Below are 20,415 nucleotides of genomic sequence, written 5' to 3' on the forward strand. Positions count from 1 at the left end.
AGGGCATGTCAATGGATTTTAAAGGACAATTTTAAATGAAGACAAAAGGAGCGAGGCCCATGGCTTACCTTTGCTCTCTGATACATTGTCCGTCCTATAATTTGTGTGCTGTCGAACATATCCTGTCCAGGTCCCTTAGCAATGCACATGCTAGGCTGGGACAAAATAAGATAGGATGCATTCTTGGTTAAGTTAGCAATTATTTTAAGGAATGAGGAATTATAACTGAATCTAAGCAAACAGATTTTTTAAACCACATTCTAGCATTTCTTTTCAGGTGGTCTCTCAAAGTACAGGCTATAAAAACAAAATTATACATGGAACTAAAACAGTGAATATCTTTAGAAATTATTTATTCTGGAGCCTTTCTTTTAAAAATAAGGAAATTGAGGCTCATACAGGTAAAAGGATGTGTTGGTGATTATCCAAGTATCTAATATCTGAGCTAAGACTTGAAGCCTGATCTTTCCATTGACTGCACGTCTTTCTACTTGCTTGTTCTTGCCTCAGATTCTTACTCATGATTATCTTAAATTGAAACTCAGTTAAATTATACTGGAACAACTAACTGGACTTCTGGGGGAAAAAAACATCAATAAATAAATCTGGCCCTATTTCCTACTTTTTATGTCAGAAAAATTTAAGATTCATCAAGCACTTAAATATTATAAGTAGAATCAAAAAAGTACTAAGAGAAATATGGATGGATGTATTTTGTAGTCAGAGGGTGTGAGCAGACTCTCCTAAAAGTTATCTAGAACAAGCTTAGTTAAACTGGACAGCTTAAATATCTTAAATGTGCATAAGGGCAAAAGATAAACTAGGAGAAAAGTTAGTATCATTTTGAGAAAACTAAGACTTTAATATATTGGGAGCTCTAAAAAGTCAATAAAAAATATCTTTATTAATNACACAAAAAATCTACAATAAAATACTAGCAAACTGAATACAGTAACATAGAAAAAGAATTGTTATAGAATATGACCAACTGGGATTTTTTCCAGGAATGCAAAGTTGGGTAAACATTCAAAAACTGATCAGTGAAGTGTAACATATTAATATAATTTTTAGAATTACATTATTATCTGAGTAGATACAGAGAGAAACATTTGACAAAAATCTAACACCATTTTATGATAATAATACTCAACAAACTAGGAATATAAGTAAATTTCCTCAACCTGATAAAGGATTAAAAACCCAGAGCTAGCATTATACTTAACGATGAATGACTGAATGCTTTTTCCATAGTATCAGGAACAACACAGAATGTATAGCCTTTCCACTTCTATTCAGCATTGTTCTGAAGGTTCTAGCCAGGGCAATTAGGCAAGAAAAAGAAATAAAAGGCATTCACGTTGGAAAAGAGAAATTAAAATTATTGATATTTCTATTTTAAGATGACATGATCTTAAAATTTATAAGCTGATTCTAAAATATTAGAACTAATAAATGAGTTCAGCAAGGTTGTAGGATATAAGGTCAATATACAAAATAGTTGTATTTGTATACATTTTCTATGAACAATTCAAACATGAAATTGAGGAAAACATTCCATTTAGAATAGCATAGAAAAGAGTAAAATACTAAGAAATAAACTTAACAAAAAGTACAAAATTTATACTCTTAAAATTATCAAACTGTTGAAAAAAATTAAAGATCTAAACAATGCCAAAACATCCATGTACATGGATCAGATTACATAATATTGCTAAGATGGCAATACTCCCCCAAATTAATCTGTAAATTCAATGGCATTTCCACCAGAATCCCAACTGACTTCTTTGTAAAAATTTACAAGCTGATTCTAAAGTTCCTGTGAAACTGCAAAAAAACTCAGAAGTCGAAACAATCTTCAAAGAGGAGGTCAAGGTAGAATGACCCATTCTTTCTGATCTCAAAGGAAACAGTAACCAAGAGAGGGTTGTACTGGCACTAGGTACAACCTAGTGTATATGCCTAGGTTGACTAGGCATATAAATCAATGGAATTGAATTGCTAATCCAGAAACAAAGCCACATGTCAACTAATTTTTAACACATGTGCCAAGATTATAGAATGGGTAAATAGTAATCTTTCCCATAAGTGGTGCAGAGATAGCTGAATAGTCACACGCAAAAGAACGAAGTCAGGCCATGACCTCCATGATACAAAAAATTTAAATTAAAAGGGATCCAAGACTTAAATGTAAAGCTAAAACCATAAAAGTCTTAGAAGAAAATAAGGGTAAATCTTCACGACATTGGATTTGGAGAAAGATTCCTACATATGGCATTAAGCCATGAGTAACAAAACTTAGACTTATTAAAAATTAAGAACTTTTGTGTTTCAAAGGACACAAATCAATAAAGTGAAAAAACAACCTACAGAATGGAAGAAAATACTTTCATATCATACATTTGATAAGGGACTGTATACAGAAAACACAAAATCCACTTATAACTCAATAATAAAAAGAAAAATAACTCAAATTTTAAAATGAGAAAACTATGTAAATGATGTTTCTCCCAGGAAGACATACATGTGGTTAATAAGTGCATGAAAAGATGTTTGACATAATTAATCATTAGGGAAATGCAAATCAAAACCACAATCAGATAGATATCCCTCCATACCTCCTAGGGTGGCTAGATTCAGTAAGTCAGATAATAATAAGTATTGGCAAAGACATAAAAAATCAGAACCCTATACACTGCCTGTAGAAATGAAAAATGGTACAGCCATTTCAGAAATAGTCTGGCAGTTTCTCAGATGATTAAATGTACAGTTATCATATAATCCAGCAATTTCATTCCTAGAAATATACACAAGAGGAAAGATGAAAACACACACTCACATAAAAATCACATAAACATTTATGGAATATTTCTAGATTAATAATAACTAAAACATGGGACAATCCAAATGTCCATCAAGTGAGGAATGTATAAACAAATCTGATATGTTGACATAAAGGAATATTATTCAATTATAAAGAAGAATGAGGCTGGGCATAGTGGCCCACACCTTTAATCCCAGGACTCTAGAAGGCCGAGGCGAGTGGATTACTTGAGGTCAGGAGTTGCAGATCAGCCTAGCCAACATGGTGAAACCCTGTCTCTACTAAAAATACAAAAATTAGCCAGGCATAGTGGCGGGTGCCTGTAGTCCCAGTTACTTGGGAAGCTGAAGCAGGAGAATCGCTTGAACCTGGGAGACAGAGGTTGCAGTGAGCTGAGATTGCACCACTGCACTGCAGCCTAGGTGACAAAAGCAAAATCCCATCTCAAACAAAAGGAATGATACATGTTAAAATATCAATGAGCCTTTAAAGCATGATGCTAAGTAAAAGAAGCCAACAAAAAATGCCACATATTATATGATTCCTTTTGTATGAAATGTTCAGAATAGGAAAATACAGATACAGAAATATTAGTGGTTGCTTAGATCTGTGGGGTGCATGGTCATGTACAAGCCTGGAAAACCAGCAGACCCTGAGTTTAAAAATAAAAATAATAAAGGTATTGGCTACAATGAAATCTGATCAGAGAACAGAACCCAGAAGTGTCAGAAGCTGAAACCATACCCTTACCCTGTGTAAAATTGAGGCTTCCAACTCCATCAATGGTGCCAGCCGCAAAACTGTAGCCCAATGCTGGTTTACATGTTTTTGCCTAAAGGAAAGTTTTTAAAAACAAAACAAAAAGGAAACAGATAAAGAAACAAAACTTAAGCTGAAAGTAAATAATGAGATAAACCTGAAACTTCACCCTTGGGGCATAACCAGTGTGTCTCAGCAGCACTTACTGCATGTGTGGAATTGAGCCAGACGATCACATCTGTCATATTCACCCACTGGTGTGCTGAAGCCAGTGGTCCCGTTACCTCCTGGGAAGCAGAGGCATATAGTTCCTAGAAAACACACAGGCTTACTATTCCAAGAAAAAAGGCTAAAGTGAGCATCTCCAATTGTACTCAGGAAGTACCAATTTCATGCAATTTGGAAATGCATCTCTCAGAAAAGCTTTTGTTTTGCTGGTTGCTTAGAATTGGCCACCAACCACATGGGTTTCGGTACCAAACCCAGAAGTTTCCCAAAAGTTTGGTCTCCGAGGCTGTTGACCTGTGTCTACTCCCCGCAAAAATGAAATAATAGTGCTACAGGCTGTGGCACAAAAAGCCCCAATCTCACCGGAAAAACCACCAAGAAAATTTAAGATTAGGAATAAGTGAACCAAATTATTTTCTTTGCTAGAGTGAGAGTGTATCCTTGGGTGTTCTCAGAATACTTGAGTCCTGCAGCAGGACTGGGGCCAAGGGTGGCTTGGAGAACTTCAAGTCCTGCTTCATCTGCAGCAGCTCACCCACCCACAATTCGATCTTCAGTGCTTTTGTGTTTTAATATGGCCAACTGATGCTTTTTCAATCTTACAGGAAACGTGAGTCAAAACATGTTTTAAAAATTCTTTGTTTTTATTAATTCGTATTATACAACATAGGCAAATCCTGTTTCATCAAACGTCCTCTTGCCTGATACTTAGCTCATTTCCACTCTGTCCCCACCCCAGTTTCAACAGCCACATGTGAGCTCTCATAAGTCATCAGTAAGACCAGCTGTAGCTTGCTTCTCCTAATTAAGAGGGAAGCTGTGCCTTGCTGGGAAGAGAATGCAGAATGTGGGACAAATCTCTATGGCTCCCTAGCTCAGGATGGGAACAAAATTTCTGAAACTAAAGTGTGTCACGTGTGCACACCCTAAATAGAATCTGTGAATTTAGAATAATCCACTGATAATACCACAGTAATTAAAAAGAAACTGCAGCAATTAGGCTGGCTGTTGCCACCAATTTTGTGTCTGATTGTTTTTTAAAGGTGCATTTGTCCTTCCTTAGTTACTCTTGAAACATTTTAGAACTCACAGAATAAACTATTTAAACACACAGACACACAGACAGACACACACACGTGCAGCAAAGGTATGAATAAGCTATGATAAGAAAAAGATTTAACTATATCAAGGACATCTCAGTTTGAGGTCTTTTCTTTTGTCTTTTTGCCCAGAAATCTGTCTCCATAGAAGCTGAAACAAAATATGGAGACAAAATGGGAATTAAAATTTAAGAGGGGGAGAAGGTCAGAGCAATTCACAGTAATCTCACTGGAGACCAGATTCTCTCTTCATCAAAAAGTTTTTTAAAAAGAAAAGAATGGATGGATAATCTTTGCATATTGAAGAACACTGGGAACTGATTTAAATCCAAGTTGCAAGAACTGCAGTTCTATGGCTCAGCTCTAGCTTATCACCAAAGGAAAAGTTAAGAGATGGCTATTAAAAAGTTAAGGTGACTTTTGGCAAGCAAAGGCCTTAGAGACTTCTGAGAATTTGAATCAATCTGGTTGAATCTGATGCCACAATAATTGAAAATCTTATAGTCTATCTTCCTGCTGTCTGGAGCAAGCACTCTGGCTTTCTAAACATTCTAAAATAGAATGTTTTCCTGATTACTTGGTTTTAAATATACTTCCTATAAGAAGTCAGACCTGAGCAGTCAGACAGGTTCCTGTGTGGATTGCAAAGGCCACTTCCCAAGCTGACCTCTTCCAGACTGCCCCACCACAGCCTGAGCATTTTCTGTTTTCTTTACAATATTTAGCTTCCTAATGAACCATGTCAATGGATTTTTTTTCCCAAAGGTTGTATTTTTTAATTTTTATAACAAACTATAGTGTTTAATAGGGCATGTCAATGGATTTTAAAGGACAATTTTAAATGAAGACAAAAGGAGCGAGGCCCATGGCTTACCTTTGCTCTCTGATACATTGTCCGTCCTATAATTTGTGTGCTGTCGAACATATCCTGTCCAGGTCCCTTAGCAATGCACATGCTAGGCTGGGACAAAATAAGATAGGATGCATTCTTGGTTAAGTTAGCAATTATTTTAAGGAATGAGGAATTATAACTGAATCTAAGCAAACAGATTTTTTAAACCACATTCTAGCATTTCTTTTCAGGTGGTCTCTCAAAGTACAGGCTATAAAAACAAAATTATACATGGAACTAAAACAGTGAATATCTTTAGAAATTATTTATTCTGGAGCCTTTCTTTTAAAAATAAGGAAATTGAGGCTCATACAGGTAAAAGGATGTGTTGGTGATTATCCAAGTATCTAATATCTGAGCTAAGACTTGAAGCCTGATCTTTCCATTGACTGCACGTCTTTCTACTTGCTTGTTCTTGCCTCAGATTCTTACTCATGATTATCTTAAATTGAAACTCAGTTAAATTATACTGGAACAACTAACTGGACTTCTGGGGGAAAAAAACATCAATAAATAAATCTGGCCCTATTTCCTACTTTTTATGTCAGAAAAATTTAAGATTCATCAAGCACTTAAATATTATAAGTAGAATCAAAAAAGTACTAAGAGAAATATGGATGGATGTATTTTGTAGTCAGAGGGTGTGAGCAGACTCTCCTAAAAGTTATCTAGAACAAGCTTAGTTAAACTGGACAGCTTAAATATCTTAAATGTGCATAAAGGCAACTGATAAACTAGGAGAAAAGTTAGTATCATTTTGAGAAAACTAAGACTTTAATATATTGGGAGCTCTAAAAAGTCAATAAAAAATATCTTTATTAATACTGATATTAACCCCATTGGATAGAGCCGACTGGGATAGAATAAATATCCCAGAAATTGTGTACAAAAAAAGCATTGTAACAAGCAAAATGTTCTAAAAACACAAAGAATAAGAACCCCAAACTAGCCTCTACTGCTCACATCAAAGTTGAATACAAAGCTAAATAAACATTGCAGGAGTTAAATAAATGGTGATATAGCTTTATTTGCTGTCTTTAAAACATATCACACAAATCTGGATACAGTCATTGAAAGGTTTCTAAGAAAAATTAAATGGAAAACTGAAGTCCTGGATACAAAACTCAAAATCCATAAATAATTAATAAAATGTTATTTATAAATGCATAAATAAATACATAGGAAGAGGTATGAGAATAGTAACTTCCAGGAAGAGCAAAGTGTAGAGGAAAAGGAGGTGAACAGTGACTTTCACTTGTTACTATTCTCTGTGCTTCCACATTATTCGAATTTTTACAGCAATTTTGTGCTTGTAATTTTTAAAAAAGGAAAAGGAATTTTGGTCTTATATTAAAAACTCTATAGACTTTACAATCCATGAGAAATGTCTCAGGCAGGTAGTTTTTAGTACAAACTTGTGACTTTTGAAACACCAAAGCAAAATGTTTTACATTGTCTAAGTTTGGGAAAGGGTAGTTAATATCTGACAGTTACTGAATTGTCTCATCATTTACGAAACTTTAACAGTCACTCAAATGGAAAAATATAACTTCACTCAGTTAAGATCTGGTGGGTTTGGACAGGTGCTTTCGAGAAGAGCAGGTGCTAGAGGGAACTAGGCCAGTGTATACTAGAAGGCAACATATTTGTAAATTAATTATAAATATTCAAATATAAAATGTATATGAGATGCAAAAACAAACATTTCATGTGCCATACTTACTTACCCCACCAATGGGACAAGTATTATTGGGGTTATCACAGGACTCTCCCGTGTTGACACAATGTGGGCCGAGAATGTTGGGGGACACATCTCCTAGGTTTGATGAAGCAAAGGCTGCTACAAATGGTCCCTGCCAAAAGAAATACCAAGTTGCCTTTAATTCTTCACTATTTCCTATAATGACTGCCATTAGAAATGCAAACATTAAATTCACTCTGGTAAACTCTTCAAAATCATTTGCAGACAGTAAAAAGAGGATACAAAATATTCTGTAGTTAGCCTGTTCACTCTGATGATAGTGTCTTTTGCTGTGCAGAAGCTCTTGAGTTTAATTAGATCCCATTTGTCAATTTTCGCTTTAGTTGCCATTGCTTTTAGTGTTTTAGCCATGAAGCCTTTGCCCATGCCTATGTCCTGAATGGTATTGCCGAGGTTTTCTTCTAGGATTTTTATGGTTTTAGGACTTACATTTAACTCTTGAATCCACTTTGAGTTAATTTTTGTATAAGGTGGAAGGAAGGAGTCCAGTTTTGGTTTTCTGTATATGGCTAGTCAGTTTTCCCAAAACCATTTACTACATAGGAAATCCTTTCCCCATTGCTTGTTTTTGTCAGGTTTTTCAAAGATCAGATGGTTATAGATGTGCGGCATTACTTCTGGGTCCTCTGTTCTGTTCCATTGGTCTACATATCTGTTTTGGTAGCAGTACCATGCTGTTTTGGTTACTGTACTCTTGTAGTATAGCTTGAAGTTAGTTCAACCATTGTAGAAAACAGTGTGGTGATTCCTCAAGGAAGTAGAACTAGAAATACCATTTGACCCAGCAATCCCATTACTGAGTATATACCCAAAGGATTAGAAATCAATCTACTATGAAGACACATGCACACATATGTTTATTGCAGCACTATTCACAATAGCAAAGACTTGGAACCAACCAAAATGCCCATCAGTGATAGACTGGATAAAGAAAATGTGGCACATATACACCATGGAATACTATGCAGCCATAAAGAAGGATGAGTTCATGTTTTTTGAAGGGACATGGAAGAAGCTGGAAACCATCATTCTCAGTGAAGTAACACAGGAACAGAAAACCAAACACTGCATGTTCTCACTCATAAGTGGGAGTTGAACAATGAGAACACATGGACACAGGGAGGGGAACATCACACATTGGGCCTGTCAAGGGGTAGAGCACTAGGGGAGGGATAGCATTAGGCAAAATACCTAATGTAGATGACAGGTTGATGGGTACAGCAAACCACCATGGCACATGCATATCTATGTAACAAACCTGCACATTCTGTACATGTATCCCAGAACTTAAAGCATAATATATATACATATATATCTCCAGAAAAAAATATATATTCTGAGAAAACTTTTTATTCCTATAAATTCTCACAATGCAGTCAGTATACATACTATTACTGAAAATACTCCAATTATCAACAAAGCTGTTTCAAGTAGGACAGTTTCAAATTATGCCTCAAACAGAAATATTTTGACCAGAAACACTGTAACAACAAATTATAAAATGCTGACCAGTCAATCTAGTCTATTGTGTTTTATCTGGAGCTCAGAGATCCATTTGCCCTTTAAAAATAAATATCATATTGGCTTAAACAGAAAAAGGAAATGCAGACTTTCTTGTTGCACAATAAGCCTAAATACACCATCCACCATCTCGACTTGCCCTCAGTGTATCTTTTTTCTCGCTCTTCAGCCCAATTAGAGTCATGCAAGGCCTCTGGGTCAACTCAACTGCTCTAGCATTGTGCCTTACTCCCACTTTAATTTTCTTAAGGAAAGGCATAACTAAGTATTGGAGATATAAGTCTTTTTTGATACTAAAAGGTTAATTTATTTAATAGGAAACTCTCTTCTTTTCCCTAAAATCAGACTAAAGTGACAAAATAGAAAGTAAGTTTTGCCAACAAAGGAGCTTGCTTTGGTTTGGATGTGATTTATTCCTGCCAAAATTCATGCTGAAATTTGATCTCCAATGTGGCAATGTTGGGAATTGTAGCCTTGTGGGAAGAGACTGATCCCGCATGAATAGAATAATGCCTTCCCACAAGGTGAGTGAGTTCTTACTCTCCAGGGTATGGATTGCAGTAGTTCCTCCAAGAGCAGGTTGTTAAAAAAGAGCCTGGCTCCCTCAGTTTTTCTCTCTTGTTTCCTCTTTCACGTGTGATCTCTTAGCACATCCTAGCTCCTCTTCTGATTTCTATCGTGAATATTCATGTACAATATTCTGAGAAAATTTTTATTTTATTGGAAATAACCTGAGGCCCTCACCAGATGCAGTTGTTCAATCTCAAACTTTTCAACCAACAGAATCATGAGCCAAAATAAATCTTTTTGCTTTACAAATTATCCAGTCTCAGTTATTCTGCTAACACAAAACAAACTAAGACAGAGCTAAATGATCAGGCTGAATGTTAATGGAAGTTCATACCTTTATAAGGAAATATTAATTCTAGGCAAGGGCCTGAGACTGTTATCCTATTATATAGTTTTCCGAATTTGGGTCTGGTGCAGTGGCTCATGCCTGTAATAGGAGCACTTTGGGAGGCCAAGGTGGGCGGATCACTTGAGGTCAGGAGTTTAAGACCAGCCTGGTCAACATGGCGAAACCCCATCTCTACTAAAAATACAAAAATTAGCTGGGTGTGGGGGCGTGCACTTGCAATTTCAACTACTCAGGAGACTGAGGCACAAGAATCACTTGAACCCAGGAGGCGGAGGTTGCAGTGAACTGAGATCATGCCACTGCGCTCTAGCCTGGGTGACAGCGTGAGACTCTGTCTCAAAAAAATAAAAATAAAATTGTGCTTAATACTTGTGTAGCTCTAAAAACAAAAGTAAATATCAACAGTTCGTCATATTTTCAGCTTAATCAAAAACTACTATTATCACAAAAATCTTGAACTTGCCCTTCCTTATTCAACTAATAACTTTATGAAGCAATGAATATAAGGACTACCTAACACAAAAAGCAAATGGATTAGTACTCATTTTTAATTTTTCTTTCCCTATTAGAGATGATGGTAAATGCTCTCTATCCAAGCATATCAATATGTGAGATTGATGATGACACTTTATTCTGGAGATTTGAATCACCTTTTCTGAATGCAGCATGAATGATGACACTCAGTGACTCAAGATGAAGCTTCAATTATATAAATTCTCACCTGTCCAGGTAGATATCCTTTGTTCTTCTCTTGCTCAAGAAGGTAAGATGCATAGCCCACATTGTCGCTGTTTACAAGATGGTTACTGTTGTTCATGCTGACTGGGTGGATAGCAAACCAGCTGTAAAGGAGCAAGAAGCTCTAAGTTAATCAGAAGAACCAGAGAACTGGGGCCAAGAACTGACTGGGAGCTTAAGTTTTCTCTAGCAGGAAAAAATATTTTTAAATGATAGACATTCTACATCTAGATTCTTTCATTGTTCATGTGCTTAAAAGTGCAATGCAAACATGTACTCAAAGTCTGATCATTTTCATAAATTAAAAATACAGAACTCCATTTTCATGACTATTTCATCATTGGCATCCTCTTTAGATGCGTCAGTTATGAGATGACATACTTAAAGAACTGTATATACATGGACTTTGTCCTTCAAGATAGGCACACAGATAGTAATTATTCAAATCTATCCAATCTGACATTTGCTGAGGGTTATCTGCATGCCAAGCACTGAATAAACTGTGGCTTACTTTCAGAATCTCATCAAAGACACAGATGCAAACAAATGGCTTTAACACAGTGTGACAAACATTACAAAGAAACAGGCATAAAGTGTTTAGGGAACACAGATGACTAACAATTAATTCTTGAGGGCATTACAGGGAGAGGAAACAGCAGAGTAAATGCACAGAAACATGAAAGAGGATGTTATGCATAATTCAGTATATCCTTATGCCTAGTAATATCTTGTTTAAGTGTAAAGCTATACAGTTTACAAACTAATTTCACATCTGTTACCTTATTTGAACTTCACAACAACTCTGAGAGACAGGCTGTTTTACCTCTATTCTGCATAGGTGATCTAGAGAAGCCAAATAAAGGTCTACTGGCTCATAGAGACCCAGGACTTAAGTATGGGTCTTGTGACACCATGTCCAGAGGGCTTTGTAGGATCAAACCACCACACAGGTGAAAAGGATATTTACAGTGTGGAAGGCAGGAAAGCGGATTGACTGGAATGCTCAAGAAAAGAGAGATGCCAATTCATAAAGTGCCAGGTTAGCTTAGAATTAAAAAAAAAATTTGTTGTTATTGATTCAATTCTTTGTTGAAAAATCTTTAAACATTTTAGCTTACATTCCTACCTAAGCAATGTAATTGCACAAAACTAAGCATCTTCTTAATGGCTAGGAAGGATTTAGGACTTCAAGATCGTCTTTCGGGCATCATCTTTTTTATTGCCTACCAGAAGCAGACATAGGGCAGAAATGGCCTGCTCAAAGCCCACTGACGTTAGGCGGGCAACACAAATGGGTCATGCTGGTTGATACAATACGGACTAGTATGGACTGTAGAAAATTTGCAGTGTCTAAAGTTCACAGCCTCTACCCAGCTCCGGCCAAGAGTTGCCTTATAGAAGTATAAACCAGTGCTGCCAGCTCTTCTCATTTTTTCAAAAGGAGCCACAGATCCATGTTTTCATATGTATTTATCAACTTTAAAATTCTTCAGAAAGTAAACGGCATGGAAACAAAGGACAGGAACTGCTATACATTAAGAGACTTAAGAAAGTAGCCAACAAATGTAGTTTGTGATCTGATTCAAACAAAACAGCTATTTTAAACAAACACAAAAAGACTTTTTGATATAATCAGGGAAAACTGAACACAGATTGGGCATTAGATCACATTAGGATATTAACTTTAATTTTGTTGGTTGTAATAAATGATTGAGGTTACATTTTTTAAAGCCTTTATCTGGTGGAGATATATACGGAAATATTTATGAGTGAAATGTATCTAAAGACATATGTACACTTATGTTCACTGCAGCACTACCCACAATAGCAAAGACATGGAATCAACCTAAATGCCCATCAATGATAGACTGGATAAAGGAAATGTGGTACATATATACCATGAAATACTGTGCAGCCATAAAAGGAACAAGATCATGTCCTTTGCAGGAACATAAATGGAGCTGGAGGCCATCACTTTTAGCAAACAAACACAGGAAAAGAAAACCAGATACCATATCTTCTCACAGGTAGGAACTGAACGATGAGAACACATGGACACACAGAGAGGAACAATACACACTGGGGCCTGTTGGAGAGTGAAGTATGGAAGGAGGGAGAAAATTAGGAAAAATAACTAATGGGTACTAGGCCTAATACCAGGGTGATGAAATAATCTGTACAATGAAGCCCCATGACACACATTTACCCATGTAACCAACCTGCAAATGTATCCCTGAACTTACAATAAAAGTTAAATATTAAAAAAAGAATGTATAATGTCTGATATTTGCTTTCAAACACTCTTGCCAAACGGAAAAAAAAAGTGAGGGGACGGATAAAACAGAATGACAGAGTCCTGCTAATTAGTGAAGCTGGAATACGTTACACGGATATCCATTACATTAATCACTGTAATCAGTATGCATTTGAAAATTTGTATATAGCTTCTTTTTCATGTTGACATCCATTTAGAATTTTTCAAAACACAATGTCAAGCCAAATCACTAATGAGTGAGCTGAATTCACTCCCTGAGATGGTTATTTGCCGCTGTGCTAAGGAATAAACATTTATTTAGGCTGAAGATATTATAGAGTCATCCCCTCAAAGTTACTTGCAAGATGTTTACATTTACAAATTTTCTTCTATTAGCTTCATGTGTGTGGTTTGTCTCTTTCTCTTAGAACACAAGTATCAGGAAATTCTAATCAACTAGTGTTTTCCAGTTACATGGATTTTGCTTTTTTGGAGTTTTACTCTTTAGTATGGAAGAAAACATGGTGGTGGCATTTTGGCTTCCTAACCAAAATATTTTCATCTGATACAATCATGCTGAGGTCAGCCAGCTTCAGCCAACACTGAATATTTCCATTACAGTCAAATAAAATCCATACAACAAATATCTATTGACATTGACTATTATCTAGCTCTTGTTAGACAAAGGACTTCAACTACAAGATCTCATTTTATTCTCACGGCAATTCTTTGAGTCAAGTACTATCATTATCTTCATTCTACAACTAAGAAAACTAAGTCCCAGAGTGGTAACATTATCTGACCTAGGTCACACAGTGTTAAGTCAAGAAGCAAAGAAGCAGGGCTATGAATTCAGGTGTGTGTGTGTGTGCGTGCATGTATGCTCTTATCCACAGTGGGATCCTGGTTCTGTCCCTTCTCTTTATTCACTTGCTCATTCACTACACGTTTGGTTAACTTTGATTCTGTGCCAGCACCAAGAACATAAAGATGAATAAGGCATCATCTTGGCCTTGAGAAATGCTTCACAAAAGATGTGACATTTGAGTTGGATCTTAAAAGATGAGGAGGAGTGACGCAAAGGAATCACTAGAGAAGAAGCATTCCTAGCAGAGGAAGTAACATCTGCAAAGGCATTAAGATGTGAAGGAGGGCCCTGTGTTTAGAGAATGGATAGTCAGGGTGGCCAGAGTAGAATGGATATGGACAAGGAAAGATGGCAGTTGTATCATCCATTCAATCAACATGAATTTATTGGGAACTATGTTGACTGGCACTGTGTGAGGCCCCAAGGAATGTAAAGAGGAATAAAATGCATTTCCTACCATCAAGGACCTTACACATTTAGGCCACAATGGTATCTGTAGAGAAAGCATGTGCTAAGAATTTCAATCTACTAATTAGATATAGACATGATTTCTTCTTCTTCTTTTGAAGAAGTGTCTCCCTCTGTTGCCCCAGCTGTGGTGCAGTGGTGCAATCATGGCTCACTTCAGCCTTGACCTCCCAGACTCAAGTAGTCCTCCCACCTCAGCCTCCCAAGTAGCTGGCACTACGGATGTGCACCACTATGCCTAGTTAATTCTTTATATTTTTTGTAGAGATAGGGGTCTCACTGTGTTGCCCAGGCTGATCTCCAACTCCAGACCTCAAGCGATCCTCCTGCCTCACCCTCCTAAAGTGCTGGTTTTACAGGTTGAACCACCACACCTGGCTTGATTTCTTCTTCATTCCATTTATTTTAAGCCTTAGAAAATAAATCGAAATTTTTCTCTAGAAAATTGAAATAAGTGTTCAGAAAATCGTTATTTGAATTGAAGATGTCATATTTTTCCTCCTTTGTCCTTTGAAATGTGGATTATTAAATCAGCAAACTTGTCACAGCAACCAAAGTACTATGGTTATGGATGAATATTTTTAAAGATATGGAGAATGGTGATCATTTTAATTTTAAAACACTGTACTTATAATTTATTTTATCTGGCCAAAAAATATTCTTCAAAGCAAAGTTCAAAAGAAAGGAAGAAAGCTTTAGTTAGTTTCAGAAGTTAGAACACAGACATAAAAGGATGAATACATCCCTGATAATAAGCATTTTTAATAATGCTTATGTCACAGCTAGATGTAAAATAGGAAGCAAGGTGCTACTTGAATCAGCATGATATAATTAAAAGTACTGTGAAAAGTCAAGAAATTGGGGAGATTATCCTAGTTTGCAGCAAAGTTAGTCAAAATTTCTGGACCAATATTTTAAAATTAGTGAGACTGAAAAATAATAGATTTCAACTATATGAATCAGTAAGCAACATAATAATTTAGAACACTACAATTATTTTTCCTTCTGTGTAAGGAGGCATTTGGAGAAAAAGATCTCTAGCAACTCTTTCAATTCAGACATTGAGTGTGCCCTACACTGAAACAAAGAAAAAAGCCAGATGCAAAACCAAGGTCTTTCAGTATTTAAAACAGTAACAAACCCACCCCAGGTCCCATGCACTCAGACCTGGGCCTCCATGTCCAGTGTGCAAGTTGTGTCCTGCACATAGAACACTGGCAAAGGGGGTAAGTGAGGGTTAAATCCAGCCTCCGTGCAGCTCACTGAGCCGGGCACTTCAGCCAGCCCAGAAAAGAGGACGCGTTTGTGTCACTCAGACAAAGGTTCTATATGCTAGCATGGCCCTCCCCGACCTAAATGTCCACAAATAGGGAAATAGAATACTGTGTGTATCCATTCAATCTTGTTCGTGAAGATTCATAGCAACATGAGAGCTCTTCAGTAAATAAAATATAGGAGGCCGAATGGGTTGAATAATGTCACTCAAAAATGCATACTCATCTGGAACCTCAGAATGTGACTTACCTGCAAATACGGGTTTTATAGATGTAATCAAGGTAAAGATCAAGTGATATTATACTGACTGCATGTAGGTTCTAAATCCAATGACTAGCATCCTTACAACAAGAGGAAAGGAACAGAGAGATACCCAGAGACATAGAGAAGACAGTGATATTAAGATGGGGGCACAGACTGGAGGGATCTGCCTACAAGCCAATGAAGTCAAGGATTGACGGCAGCTACTAGAAGCTAAAAGAGATGCGTGGAACAGATTCCCCACTGAGAGCCTCCAGAAGGAACCAACACTGATAATGCTTTGAATTTGGACTTCTGGCCTCCTGACCTGTGAGAGAATAAATTTCTGTTGTTTTAAGCCACCCAGCCTTTGGTAATGAGTGGCTTCCCTAGGAAACTAATGCAGAGGCTAATATTATTTTACAGTAGCTAAAAATACCAGTTCTGGAGTCAGATGTGACTCCAGATACTTAATAAGTCAGTCAATACCTAATTTAAACCTCAATATTCATATCTGTAACATAATGAAAATAGCAGTGTCTGCATTTGACAATTAAAATAACTAATACATGTGAGGAGCTTAGTACAAAGACTGGACTAAACCAAGAATGGAAAAAATGTTCACTATGAGAATGTTGGTGATGCTATACTGATCTGCTGCTGCCAGATGATGATGATGATGATGATAAGGGAAAGAGATACCAAGCTCCAAGCATAAGCATGTACACAATTCTTAAGATTAATATAATGTTAAATATATGGGGACAGCGTTCAACATTCACAACACATGTATACTCAACCCATATGCTATGGGCATGAAATGATTCAGTGAGGATAGCCTGCCCTCTTGTGGCAGAGATGTGAGGAGTGCTCACAAAATGCCCATGTGCTCTTCTATTTCCCAGTCTCATTTGCAAGGTGGGACTTGTGAATAGCTCTGACTAGTAACACATGTGTAATCTTCATTAGACTTTCCATGAGTGGAAAATAAGTTCTCAATGTGTTAAGTCACTGGAGTTTCATGTTCTGCCTTGTGTGGCCCTTGGCATTAATTACCTTCCCACCCTGGTTTTCACTCCATCACAATCATCCTCACCCCGCCCCAATGCAAACTGTTTGGAGAAGAAGAGGAAAGCATGTTTCGTTGTCTTACACTGGAAGCATTATTGGGCCCAAAATTTTACCCAAAGGGAAACCTAAATTTTAAACCAGCAGAAGCAAAGAATATAGACTGGACTGCTCAGGTTTTAAAAAGATAATGAGCTCTAGCCTGAAGAGCCCTCCTAAAGTTATAGGCACACCTGAGACAAGTATCCTGCAGAATACTCTACCATCTCCACTCCAGAGAAGAGAAGTACGTTCTCAAGGAATACTTTTGCTATTTTCGAAAATCCTGAATGAATAAGTCCCTCTAAATAACAACATTGGGAAAAATATATCATTACCCAATTAGGGTAAATTCTGTTAAGTTGCAGCAATCAAAATTCTTGCACCTAGGCTGGGTGCAGTGGCTCACACCTTTAATCCCAGCACTTTGGGAGGCCGAGGCAGGAGTTCGAGACGAGCCTGGCCAACATGGCAAAACCCCGTCTCTACTAAAAATACAAAAATTAGCCAGGTGTGATGATGCATAACTGTAATCCCAGCTACTAAGGAGGCTGAAGAAGGAGAATCACTTGAACCTCCAGGAGGCAAAGGTTGCAGTGAGCCAAGATCACGCCACTGCACTCCAGCGTGGGCGACAGAGCAAAACTCTGTCAAAAAAAATAAAATTAAAAAATTAAAAAATCCTTGCATCTTACATGGTAAGTGGTCAATAAGAAACAGGAAATGGCCAATAAGAGTATTGGTTTTTTAATTGAGCGAAACTGTGAATTGAAGACATTTAAAGGAAAAAACAGCGGTTTGGCTTTTTTAAGCCTGTTACTTGGCAACAATTGTAAAGCATGGTAATACTAAGGTTGGCAAGATTATGAGAAACAACATTCTGCTCATGTTTGAGTAACAGAAGAATAAACCAACAAAGGGCTGTTTGGCAATTTATAGGAAAAGTTTTAAAATATAAACATTCTCTTTGTCTCAAGAATCCCTTCCTAGGAATTCAGCTTAAGGAAATTGTTGGCAACTATGTATCTGTTCAAGAATGCTTATCACAGGCCGGGCTCAGTGGCTTATGTATGTAATCTCAACACTTTGGGAGGCCAAAGCAAGCAGATCACCTGAAGTCAGGAGTTTGAGACCAGCCCTGGCGAACATGGTGAAACCCTGTCTCAACTAAAAACCTATGAAAATTAGACAGGCATGGTGGTGCATGCCTGTAATTTCAGCTACTCAGGAGGCTGAGGCAGCAGAATCGCTTGAATTCAGGAGGCGGAGGTTGCAGTGAGCAAAGATTACACCACTGCACCCTATCCTGGGTGACAGAACAAGACTCCATCTCAAAAAGAAGAAAAAAAAATGCTTATCACGATGTATTTTATGATGTAAAACACTGTAAAAACCTAAATAACAAATGATTGCTGATTAGTTGAGTACATTATAATACATAAAATGGAATACTACACTGCAATTTTTAAATGGTGATTTAAAAAATACTAACTGGCATTGAAAGATATTCATAGGTATTGACAAATTTAAAAAAGTTAACAAACTGTAAATATAATAAAATCCCACTTTTTTAGGTTTTTTTTATTGCATTTTAGGTTTTGGGGTACATGTGAAGAACATGCAAGATTGTTGCATAGGTACACACATGGCAGTGTGATGTGCTGCCTTCCTCCTCATCACCTATATCTGATATTTCTCCCCATTCCATTTGACTCAGCAATCCCATTACTGGGTATATATCCAAAGGATTATAAATCGTTCTGCTATAAGGACACATGCACAAAAATGTTCTTTGCAGCACCGTTTACAATAGCAAAGACCTAGAACCAACCCAAATGCCCATCGATGATAGACTGGACAGGGAAAATGTGGCACATATATGCCATGGAATACTATGCAGCCATCATTAAAATCCCACTTTAAAAAAAAAATCTATAAATATGCTTATAAAAAGTCTGAAAGACTATGTAACAAACTTTTAATAGAAACTATCTCTTGAGTCTCAGGATCACCAGATGATTTTTTGACTTTTTAATTTTTTTTCTTACTGTGGACATTTTAGAAAATAAATGAAAGGAAGATTTTTTAAATCACCAGATACAACACCAAGAATGAACCCTAAGGTAAACTATGGGTGATGATGTCTCAATGTAGGTTCATCAGTTATAAAGAGTGTACCACTCTGGTAAGCGTATTGATAGTGGAGGAGGCTGTGCATGTATTAGAATAAGGTACATATGGGAATTCTCTGCACTTTCTGCTCAATTTTTCTGCACACCTAAATCTGCTTTTAAAAATATTATTTATTAATTAAAATAATAATAAAGTCTATTTTTAAAAAACAAACTATGCCCAGCATTGGCAAAGTATGATTTTTGCATTTTTCTATTGATCAAAGCAGTCACAGGACCAGCCAAAGTTCAAGTACTAGGAAAATAATCTCCACCTTTTCATAGAAAGTGGCAAGGTCACTTCGGATAAAACACGGAATAAGAGCAATTGTTATGTTGCAGCAACCATTTTTGAAAACTACAATCTGCCATTTAAATATAGATTTTTTAAATCTCTATCAATCCAAAAAAAGTAAGAGGCGAGAGAGCAGGAAAAAGAAGGATTGAAAAGGTGAGACAAATAGCACAAAGTGAGGAGATATAGAAAAGATCAGATATAATAATCACAGTTCCTAAAAATACACCAAATTCGCTTAAAAAAAGGATTGTCAGAGTACATAAGAAATAACTAAAGCTATATGACATTCATAAGAGACACAGTTCTTAAAATGTAAGAACTCCCCTTCCACACTCTCTCATGGAAGCCTGTCTTCACCTCCTAAACTACATCTCTCTCTATTCCTTTCCACTCAGTGTGGAAGCTGCTTTCCTCTCCTGGATTCCATCTTTCTGGATTCTCTCACTCAGCGTGAGAGTTAGCTGTTTCTTTCTCTCTTCTCCTGTTTCTCTCTCTCTCTCTCTAAATAAAGCACTTTCNAAGAACAAAGGAGTGTTCAAAGAAAATGATTGAAAAATATACATGACAAATTCTGGGTTAGTGATATTCACAGACTTTGTAGACTTTAAGACAAAATAACATTATTAGCTAAGAAGAGGATCACTACAAAAGCAAACAAATACTTGATGGTCTCAGTACATAGAGATAACCATTGTTAATATTTTCATAGTATTTTAAAACTTCTAGTGCACAGTGAGTGAAACCAAGTTAGCATTCACATTTACTGAATGACCTTTTAGTCATGTGTATTTCTTATTATATGTTCCATATAGAAAAATGAACAGAAGCAAATGTACCTGAATATTAATCATGATTGATTTGGTGTAGTATACTTTTAATTTAATTTTTTCCTTTCTACTTTATTTTTCAAGTTTTCTATAGTAAGCACATACTATTTTTATAATGAGAAAAAAGACTTAGAAAAAAATAATAATCTTCCAGGTTTTCTTCAGGT

General features: G+C 36.6%; 1 protein-coding gene across 2 annotated transcripts in view; it reads right to left on the reverse strand.

The window, feature by feature from the left end:
• The window catches only part of ASAH2 (N-acylsphingosine amidohydrolase 2), a 91,574-nt gene that overhangs the window by 28,745 nt on the left and 42,414 nt on the right, over positions 1 to 20,415 (reverse strand). Inside the window, exons 9-13 of one of the 2 annotated variants that reach the window (XM_037741280.1) lie at positions 10,724 to 10,844; positions 7,528 to 7,653; positions 5,783 to 5,869; positions 3,787 to 3,891; positions 3,572 to 3,653 (exon numbers count right to left, since the gene is read on the reverse strand). In XM_037741280.1, the coding sequence (XP_037597208.1) occupies positions 3,572 to 3,653; positions 3,787 to 3,891; positions 5,783 to 5,869; positions 7,528 to 7,653; positions 10,724 to 10,844 (521 nt within the window). Of the gene's footprint in view, positions 1 to 68; positions 151 to 3,571; positions 3,654 to 3,786; positions 3,892 to 5,782; positions 5,870 to 7,527; positions 7,654 to 10,723; positions 10,845 to 20,415 lie in introns of those variants that run through there. The other variant, XM_017536393.2, reaches the window with a different exon arrangement.

This window comes from Cebus imitator, unplaced genomic scaffold, assembly GCF_001604975.1.
Source record: "Cebus imitator isolate Cc_AM_T3 unplaced genomic scaffold, Cebus_imitator-1.0 Scaffold97, whole genome shotgun sequence".
Taxonomy (NCBI): Eukaryota; Metazoa; Chordata; class Mammalia; order Primates; family Cebidae; genus Cebus; species Cebus imitator.